The following is a 10,528-nucleotide window of genomic DNA, read 5'->3' as shown; positions in this document are numbered from 1 at the left end:
TCTACTATGTGCCAGGCATTGGTCTAAATGCTGAGAATACAAAAGAAACAAAAGACAGTCTCTGTCCTCTAGGAGCTTATTGAGCACTTCTCTGGAGGTAGAAAGTATGCTTCATTTGTCCAGAAAGACTTTATCCACAGTGAAAAAGTCTCCTTTTCCTTCTTCCCTTTCCACCATATTGAGGCCTAGTTCAGTTCTCCGGTGAGACCTGTTTCTGCCCAGTCCTGTTTCCCCCAACCTACACATTCTTTTTCTGGAACAGACCTAGGACCCGGTCACGAATTTGCTTTGTCTTGATGCCATAGATGATAGGATTAACCATAGGTGGGAAAAGTAGGTAGAAATTAGCAGCAAGGATATGGACATGAGGAGCAGCATGGCGGGCCACACGGTGCAAGAATGATGAAAGCACTGCAGGTGTGTAAAAGGCCAGGATGGCACCCACATGAGATACACATGTTCCAAAGGCCTTATAGCGAGCTTCTCGAGATGCTAGTCTCAGCACTGCCCTTAAGATCAGAGCATAGGAGAGGGCCACAAAGAATAGATCCATCCCACCTACACACAGTGCTACTGCAATGCCATAGACATTGTTGAACCATGTGTTACCACAGGCCAGTCTTACCACTGCCATGTGTTCACAATAGCAGTGGGTAATCACCCGACCCTGACAGTATGGGAAATGCCTGAGAAGGAATGGCAGTGGGGTCATGAGGGCCACAGCCCGGGCTACAGATGCCATCCCGATCTTGGCAGTGAGTTGTTGTGTCAGCACTGTGGCATAGTGAAGAGACTCGCAGATGGCCATGTATCTGTCAAAGGCCATGGCCAAGAGAATGGCTGACTCCATGATGGAAAAGGAGTGAAGGAAGAACATCTGGGTTAGACAGGCATGGAAGTTAATCTCATGATCACCAAGCCAGAACAGGGCCAGCATCTTAGGCAATGTGGAGGAAGAGAGGACCAGATCAATGGCTGACAACATGGCCAAAAAGAGATACATAGGCTCATGGAGAGTAGCATCTACCCTAATGATGATGAGGAGGGTACAATTGCCCAATAAGGCCAGGGTGTAAGCTAAGCAAAAAGGGATGGAGATCCAGATGTGCAAATGTTCTAGACCTGGGATCCCCATCAGCAGGAAGGAGGTTGGGTGCAGGGTGGTGCTATTCATGACTGACCTAGCCACTGTATGTTGACCTCATCCACATCTGTCTTCTTAAGGGCCTTTCCCCTTTCAAGGGAGAGTGCTCAAAGTGGTCAGAATTAGACATATCAATCACTGACCTCCCAACTGTGAAGATGACCCCTGGTCCTCATTTCAAAACCTAATGGAAAATCAGGCAGTGAATGAGCTGAATAGATAGAAAGAATAACATGAGGTCTCTTCCCTTAAGCAACTTGGAATGTCACTAGAAATACACACTTAAATATACATGCATTTGAAAATACACACACTTGAAATATTAAATAATACAAATACCAAGTGAGACATACAAGCAATAAATGCCATAGAATTTAGGAAGACATAATGAATGATATGGGCTACTGTTCAGGAAGGGTTCCACTGAAGAGATGGGACATCTATCACATAAGTTCTCTGCTCCAGAACTTACAATGGCTCCCTGTTGTCAAACTCATAGTAATAAGAGTGAATGTCTTAGACTAAATTATCAAATTTAGCTGTTTATATGGACAAGTTTAACTGTGTAACTGACAAAACACCACCTCCATATGCTGTAGATTTCTTCTAACCATTTTTTGTCAAGCTACCAGTTCTACCATACCGATGGCATTCCCCTCCTTGTTTACTGAGAGGACAGAGATAAATGAAAAAGCTTAAGTGAATTCTATTGGATTTTTGCCTGGGATCATAGAATAATAGAAGCACAGAATCAGAAGGAATCTCAGGGGTCATCTAATCCAACCTGTACTTCAATAGGAATCTCTGCTACAAGATCCCCAATCTGAACAACTAGCTTCCTCTTTGAGTCCTCCAGTAAGTGAGGGTACCCTCTTCTTTTGCAGGGAGCCTACTCTGCTCTTCAATAGTTTGGATATTTAGAAGAGCTGAAATCTGTATCTTTGCAGCTTCCACCCAGGGCTCCTAGGTCTGTACTCTAAGGTCAAACAGAACAAGTGGAGTCCCTCTTCCCCATACCATCCCTAAAAAGACCTGGAGCCATTGTATCCCCCTCCCTTACCTCAGAACTCTAGGTTTTTCCAGGATAAAGATTCCCAGTACTTTTAATCAATGATTGGATGGCATATTCTCAAGGTCCCTCACCACCTTGGCCTCACCTGTGTGAATAATCTCCAGATTATCAACATCCTTACTAAAACATGGCTTTTAGAAGTGTACACAATGCTGCAGATGTGGTCTACCCAGGGAAAAGAGAGCAGCATTACACTCTCTGCTGTTTAGGATGTTATATCTCTGGGTATGCCTCTGTCTGCATCCATCCATCCATTCTTTCTTTCCCTCCTGTCTCAAAGAAAAACTTCCCCTCTTTCTCATAGCTAAACTTGTCCTCCCATCTCATCTCTCCAGGGCCTTGAATAGTTTCCTCTCTTTATCAAACCACAAAGGTATCCCACATATTGAAGGATAGGGAGTCTTTTCTTACCCTGCTATTTTTTTAAATTAATAATCTCCTTTGACCCTTTCCTTTTACTGCTAACCCTTTCTGATAAACACAGTGCCTTGAACATAGTAAGCATTTAATTAACATTTGTGGAAAGAATGAATGATCATACTCTGATAAGGCAGTATGGTCCATTGGAAAGAAATCTGGCTTTGGAGTCAGAGCCTCAGTCATTTACTACCTGTGTGATCCTGAGCAACTCATTGAACTTCTCTGCTTTTGTTTCATCATATGTGAAATGAGGGAGTTGGGCTAGATGGTCTCTTCGGTCAGCACTGCACATCATATGGATCGTGGGCCACCTATAGCCCACCAAAGCATTTTGGGTGGCCTGTGAAAAATGTAGAGGATGTAAAAGAAAGTAAAGATATAATGAGTGCTTTGTTCATGCCCCACAACCTGCCTTCCACAAGTCACTATTATGCCCATCATGTAACTTGGCTGGTGGGTTGCCACTGCATACTCTCTCCAGTTTGTCACATAACTCACAGCAACCAACCATTATCAGTCTGTCCCTAGTCTGAAAGGAGCAAGAGTAATATCTTTTCACTGTGTTTTCAGTTGTTACTAAATGTAAACAGTAAGAAAAACTGAAAAATCTATTACAACTTGTACCACTTAGCAAAGTCATTTTCTCAACATTAATATGATTTTATGATAAATAAAAATCTTAAGTAATAAGTATAATTAACTGGTATTAATTTAAATTTCCCTTTTTGAAAATATGGTTTATTTGCGAAATAGTTTAATAATTAAGTATGCTTGGAAAGTGAGCCACTAAAATCCTATCTATAACCTGAAGAAGTATAGCCTATTTTAATTTTGGCCCCTAACTACTGCCAAGTTGTACAGGTCTGCTTTAGGTTCTTTCTAGCTCTAAATTCAGCAATGTATGACTATGGTCTTTTACTGTTTGTGACCTCAAATTGAATCACTTATTACGTTACAGTCCTCCATTTTCACCAACTGGTCTTCAGCTCACAGAGAATAGGGACTATGTATCTCCTATTCCTTCAGCTTCGCAGTCCCCCAATGTCTAACATGGAACTCTACTGTCAGTGGTCTCTCAATTAATGCTGTGAGCTAATTGGTTGATAGAACCCTTTATTGGAAAGCAAAATTCTTAGCCTCTAATTGTTTTATTGGTCCCATTGACCATCTATTGAAGCTTATGTATCTCTATTCAGAATAATTATTTAATACATAAAGTAAAAACCATAGGTTTATAAAGGAAAACAAGTAAATTGAAATTGCCAACAATTTTTTAAACAATTTTTTCCTTGTATCCAGTGGTGAGAACTCCTGTTCCAGATGATAATAGAATTCTAGGATTACAAGCATTTAGTCCAAACCTTCTTATGGCAGATGAGAGAACTAATGCCAAGGGAGGTTGAGACTTAGTCAAGGATATTTACCAACTCAGGGTCAGACTTCAACTAGAAAATAGGTTTCCCAACTCCCATATCTTTCCCTCCATTCAGTTGTGTTCTAGTCTGAAACATGTTACAGGGTAAAAAGATGGAAGGGAAATAAGAAAGATTAATAATATCTGGACAAACAGCAGAAATTCTAGGCTTAGGTGGGATGCAAATTAGGGAAGCCTTGCTGGAGAGGGGTGAATGTTGAGTGGGGTGAATGTTGAGTGGGGTAGGGAATGAAAAGATGGAAATAAATTGTTAAGAGAGAGAGTAGAAGCTATTCCAAATGGGAGGCTCAGGGGTCTGAGGAATGTGAGGCGTGGGCTTTGGATTTTGAGAATGAGGGGAAGTTTTCAGACAGGAGTAGAAGCATAAGACCATAGAAGACCTAGAGACAAGGTTAAGATCAGATGAAGAGGCTAAACAAAGCCCATACCGATAAATTCAGATTTTTCTTAGTATACGGGAACCTTCTCCCTCAAAATCAGACAAAAGACCTGGACTGTACCAGGAACATAAGCACAAAGACATATATAGGTGTAGTGGGGAATGCCTGTGCATTTCTTACCCATTCTCTTGATTTAAAAAAAAAATCACCTTTTCCTTCTCAGGAAACCCTATACACACTCCAGTCTTCAGTTTGAGCTCTGACTAGGGTTTTGAGAGGGTAGGTTAGGGGAAACTGTGGTTGTCCACAGGGATGCCACTCTCCCGGGACGAGAATAAAGTTAAATGCTTAGAATCTTCCACAATCACTTGTCATACTGGAAACTGGGGATTTCCCTAAACTTTTCTTTAGTCCATTCCTGTCTCACATCACAGAAAAGCCTCACCTAGTGACAATTTAGTTCATACAAGCTCCCAGGACCTTCCTGCAGTTTAAGAAACAGATGGGGGACACTTCTCTTTCTGCCTCTTTCCTGAGATTCTAACTTCCAACTCTCTTCTGCCTGTACCTCTTTTGCTCTAGACAAAAGGGACCTCCTCTTACTAATCTAGTCCCATCCAGCTATGCCACATGTACTTGCCCATCAGATTTCCTCTTTCTAGGATGTTCTTAAGCTCTAAAAACAAGAAAGGCAGCATAATACAGTGAGAAGAAGACTGGCTTAGATATCAGTGCATTTCAGTCTAAATCCTGCGACTGTCACTTTACTGTGTGACCTTGAGAAAGTTATTTAAAACTCTCTGGGTTTTACTTTCATCAACCCTCAAATGAAGGCACTGAATTAAGTAGCAACTAAGAAGTCCCTTCCAGCTTTAAATCCATGGTTCTATGATTCTCCCTTATGCTTGAGGGGAGGGGGAAAAGCCTTAGATAGGAAGCAAGGGAATTAATCTCCTCTAAAACATGAGTCTCAGCATCTTTCTAGTTTTTGTTGTGCCTGGGCAGTATAACTTATTGTACCCCACACCTTAGTGTTATTTCCCCATCCACTGCACCATATGCCTCTAGATCAGAGGACCTTATTCCATATATAGTTGTTTGCATGCTGTCTCCCCCATTAAAAACTCTAGGTGGCATGGTGGATAGAAAGCTAGAGATGGAATCAGGAGTTCAAATCTGTCCTCAGATACTTACTAATTGTGTAACCCTGTAACTTATTAATAATCACTCAACTCTTAGGTTTCCTTAACTGCAAAATGGGGGCAATAACAGCACCTATATCCCAGGGGGATACATTTGTAAACATCAAAGTGCTATATAACTACTAGCTACTATTGAGGGCAAGGTCTATTTTTGCCTTTCCATTTATCCTCACTGTTTATCTCAGTGCCTGATATCTAGTAAGCTCTTCAGAAATGCTGGTTGGTCTGAAGTACTACACCTCACCAGTCAGATTGGCTAAGATGACAAAACAGGAAAATGACAAATGCTGGAGAGGATGTGGACAAATTGGAACACTAATCCATTGCTGGTGGAGTTGTGAACTGATCCAACCATTCTGGAAAGCAATCTGGAATTGTGTCCAAAGGGCTATAAATAATTTCATACTCTTTGACCCAGCAATATCATTTCTAGGATTGTATCCCAAAGAGATAATAGAAGTGGGAAAAAGATCCATATGTACAAAAATATTTATAGCAGCTCTTTTTGTGGTAACAAAGAATTGGAAATTAAGGGGGTCCCCATAAATTGGGGAAGGGCTAAACAAGTTGTGGTATATACATGTTATGGAATACTATTGTGCAATAAGAAACGAGGAGCAGATGGACTTCATGTTTACCTGGAGAGGCTTATACAAACTGATGCTGAGTGAGAAGAGTAGAGCCAGAAGGAATTTGTACACAATTACAGACACAACATATGTGCGATGACTAACTTTGATAAACTGGACTCTTCTCAGCAATCCAGAGACATAAGTCAAACCCAAAAGACTCATGATGGAGAGAGATATTTACATCCAGAGAAAGAACTGAGATTGAACCCACATTGAAGCAAACTATCTGTCCTTTTTCGTTTTCTTGTTTGGTTTTGTTTCTTTTTTCCCATTATTCATTCCATCTATTACGATCCTTCTTTATAACTTGACTATTGCCTAATGTGAAAGTATTTGCATATCCTATACTTGATTGTATGCCACCATGAGGGGGGGAGGAAGGAGGAAGAGAAAATTTGAAACTCAAGGAATTGTGGTAATGAATCTTGTAAACTAAAAGTAAACAAATTAATAAAGACCAAAAAAAATTGCTTATTGGGGTGGCTAGGTGGAGCAATGACTAGGGCACAGGCCCTGGAGTCAGGAGGACCTGAGTTTAAATCTGGCCTCAGACACTTAACACAAAACTAGCTGTGTGAGCTTGGGCATATCACTTAATACCAATTGCCCTCCAAAAAAAAAACAGAAAGAAATGCATGTTAACTGACTGACTGGGACTATGTCTTGTCATCCAGGGAACCGCATTTCAGAAGGGACATGGAAAACCTTGACTATATATAGAAAAGAGCAGGCAGGATTGGGATCTGACTCTTGAGACTGACATTCGCTGTTCTTTGTTAGTGATCATCTTCCATTCCAAGATCTACTTGTGGGGCACATTCATTCTCCATCTCTTCTTTCCCAGCTATACTCTGAAAAGCCCAATTGTTCTCAAACAGCTTGCAAGAGATCTGTTCCCATGCTCAAATTTGCACATGAAATGCATGCATAAGGAAATGAGATTTGGAAGACCTATGAATTTAGGTGTGAATATACAAAATTTTGTGCCACAGACTCCACCTTATAGCTGTGGATGTATTATTCCATGGTGCAGTCAAGTGGCTCACCAGAAAGTCATAAGATACAATCCTTCCCACCAAAAGTGAAAAATATATTCTATCCCTGTGAATCAACTATGAAACCTGATAATCCAAGGGTTCTTGATTTGTGATCAATGATCTTAAAAATATTTTTGCAGCTACATTTCAGGATAATTGGTTTTCTTTGTTATCCTATATATTTTATATATGAGGCAGGTAAGTGGTAAAGTGGATAGAACACTGGATCTGAAGTCAGAAAGACCTGAGCTATAATCTAGTCTCAGGCACTTAGTAGCTGTGTAATCCAGTGCAAGTCTCTTAACCACTGTTTGCATCAGTTTCCTCATCTTTAAAATGAGGATAATAAGAGCACCTACCTCCCAGGGTTTTGCTTTGCAAACTTTAAAGTCTTCCATAAATGCAAGTTGTTATTATGGATTTTCTGCATTTAAAAACATCATCCTCATAAGGGATCAACAGACTTCACAAGATTGCAAAAGGGGACCATGAAAGAGAAAATTTTAAGAGTTTCTGTCATAATCCCTTGTCTATAGCTCTACCACTTTTTTAAATCCCTGAGCACAGGGAGAAAGATTAGATCCTGACCAGGCTTTCTAGTGTTTGTTGCCCCTGCAGCACTCAGATGAGCATTTTACATAAAGCAGATGATCAACTAATATTTGTTGAGTTAACTTTGTCACATGAAAATAAATGGAAGGATCTGAGGACATTTAGCCTAGAAAAGAGAAAACAAGTGAGACACAATCAAAGTCTTCAAATATTTGAAGGGTAGTCATGGGGGGAAGGATCATACATGTTGTATTTTTTTTCCAAAGGGCTGAAACTGAGGAAGGATTACTTTCAAAATAAAGTAAAATGTCTTAATAATTAGAAGATGAAGACTCAAAGGCATGGTCTCTGCAAGAAATTTACTTTCTCGGGGTGGCCAGGTAGCACAGAGAGTAAGAGCACCGGCTCCAATGTCAGAACGACCTGGAGATCGAATCCCGGGCTCAGACACTTAGCACCCACCCAGAAACACCTGGCCGTGTAACCTTGAGCAAGTTACTTAATCCCAATTGCTTAGGGTACCGGCTCTAGTGTTGGGACGACCTGGAGATCGAATCCCGGGCTCAGACACTCAGCACCACACCCAGAAATAACTGGCTGTGTAACCTTGAGCAAGTTACTTCACCCCGATTGCTTAAAAAAAAAAAAGAAGAAATTTACTTTCTCTTTATCCTCAGAAAGTGGCACTAAAAGTCAACCCCAAAATTTACTCCATGGAGATGGAGGACCTGGTTGGAGAACCCTGAGTGAGAGTGGCTTGGGAGCTTGAGACTCTGAGGACAATAAGGAAGCCCAATTCATTTTTTTCTAAGAATATGAGTTGTAAAAGGAGAGAAAAGGGAAGGACTGCTGATAAAGTTATCCCTAGTTATTCTGTATAACCAGAGATAATTATCCCTACTTATGGAGGGGGCCTGTACTCTACTGGAGAGAGGTAATAAGGTGTGATATGTGGCTGTGTATTTGTTTCTTGATTAGCTTATTTGAAAACCTGAATCCACTGGGCTAAGGTGTAGTGGAATGCAATCTTTGATCAACCTTCCTAAGGACTTGAGTCCCTGGATGGCTTCCTCAATCAGTCTATATGGAAGCCTGATTCCCTGAGAAGGGAAAGCTTATTGTGTCACATCCTCTAAATGACTACCTCCTATACCCTCCCCCCTCAAACTCCAGTTTCCCAACCCCAGTATCCACCTGCTTCATGGAAACTTCCAGGTCCTTCCTTCTCTGAGGGGGCAGCCAGGCATCTGTGCTACCTTCTCTTCAAATGGCATGTATTCATAACCCAGGCTGCTCCCTGCTAGGGGAACACTTCAGAGGAAGAGTGGATAATGTGAGACACAGGGAGCTCTAGGATCCTCTAGGGCAAACCTGATCAGCTGCTCAGGAATCACCCAATGGAATAGCTGACACTCCACAGCTCACCATTCCAGGTTGTCAAGGGAAGTAACATAATGCACTGGAAAGGCCACTGATTGTGGAATCCAAGAAAATGTATTTTTTTAATTTTTACTCCACCACAAAATTTTATTTTGTCTCTGTGTGAACTTGAAAGGTTACCTTCTTTGGGTTTCAGTTTTTTCTTCTGTAAAATATAATTGATGATGCCTAGACTATCTATCTCATAAGGCAAATCAATATTATTTTCTATGCATTTTGAGAAATACATGTTGACAGCTAACACAAGCATTCACAGTTCTAATGAAACAACTTTGTCTTTTTAATAAAACTCAAAAAATATGCTTGTCAGTTTGTCTCTGTGAAGAAAAATACTCTGATAGGATTTTAAATGGAAGAGAGATTCCTTAAATATAGATGATGGTGGAGAGACAGTGTTGTACTGATCAAAAATATGAATATTGACCAAATGTATAGTGGGATGCTACTTAGCAAGAGTTAGGCATCAGAGGACAATCAAAGGTTGTGGGGCTGTTACACAAAAAAATAGCAAAAAACTGAGAAAAGCCTTTCAGCACCCTGGACAGCACATTATCAAGAATACTAAACTATGAGAAAGTGTCTGCAGATCACAGCCTTTACTGGTGGAAGGAATACCCCTTTGAATGCAATAACAAATCTATTAAAATAATGACAACATTGCCTTCACATTTCACACCCAAAGTCTACCAGAATGAGCCATATAAATGGGTTATGAGGCAATGTGATGTAATTGAAGGAGTGGACTTTGAGTCAGAAGAACATGATTCAAGTCCTAAATCTACCACTTCCTTAATGTGAGATGATAGATAAATCATAGAACTCTCTCTGAAAGTGACTCATTTTTTAAATTTTCGTTTATTTTTCAAACAGGAGGATATTCAACAGGACAACAGTTGGGGCAGTGTTGGAATTACCACATGAAAATTGAAATATACCTCTTCCCCACTACCTCCCTTCCCCCACACCCAAAAAAAACCTAAAATGTATGGAGTGGGAGAAAAACAAAGTATATGTAAGAGGAATTCATTTTCATATGGAAAATAATATTTGTGTAACAAAATCTATTTTCTCTATCTTTTACCTCCTCCTTAAATTGAAAAACAAAAACAAAATCTTTGTAACAAACATACATAGTCAAACAAAATGAATTCCAAAATTGGCTATGTCAAAAAAAAATACATCTCAATCTACTATCTGAGTATTACCTTTTGGGC

The 10,528-nt window shown here is 40.3% G+C and overlaps 1 protein-coding gene across 2 annotated transcripts; it reads right to left on the bottom strand.

Annotated features, from left to right (window-relative positions):
- Positions 1-238: 238 nt before the first annotated feature.
- Positions 239-1,749, bottom strand: LOC138167796 (olfactory receptor 52K2-like). 2 transcript variants are annotated; one of them, XM_069096757.1, is made up of 2 exons: positions 1,724-1,749; positions 239-1,181 (listed from the first exon to the last, which is right to left on the bottom strand). In XM_069096757.1, the coding sequence occupies exons 1-2, from the start codon at positions 1,732-1,734 to the stop codon at positions 239-241; spliced, it is 954 nt and encodes a 317-aa protein (XP_068952858.1). In that variant the 5' UTR covers positions 1,735-1,749. The 2 variants fall into 2 exon arrangements, with proteins under 2 accessions (XP_068952858.1, XP_068952857.1); XM_069096756.1 differs by lacking the exon at positions 1,724-1,749 and having other exon boundaries at positions 239-1,174.
- Between the last annotated feature and the right edge of the window lie 8,779 nt (positions 1,750-10,528).

The sequence above is a fragment of the Petaurus breviceps genome, unplaced genomic scaffold, assembly GCF_028583685.1.
Source record: "Petaurus breviceps papuanus isolate PSGF00001 unplaced genomic scaffold, PetGlider_PUasm1.0 306, whole genome shotgun sequence".
In the NCBI taxonomy this organism is placed as follows: Eukaryota; Metazoa; Chordata; class Mammalia; order Diprotodontia; family Petauridae; genus Petaurus; species Petaurus breviceps.
The sequence above is the reverse complement of the archived record's forward strand: the minus strand, read 5'-3'. Positions and strand labels throughout refer to the sequence as shown.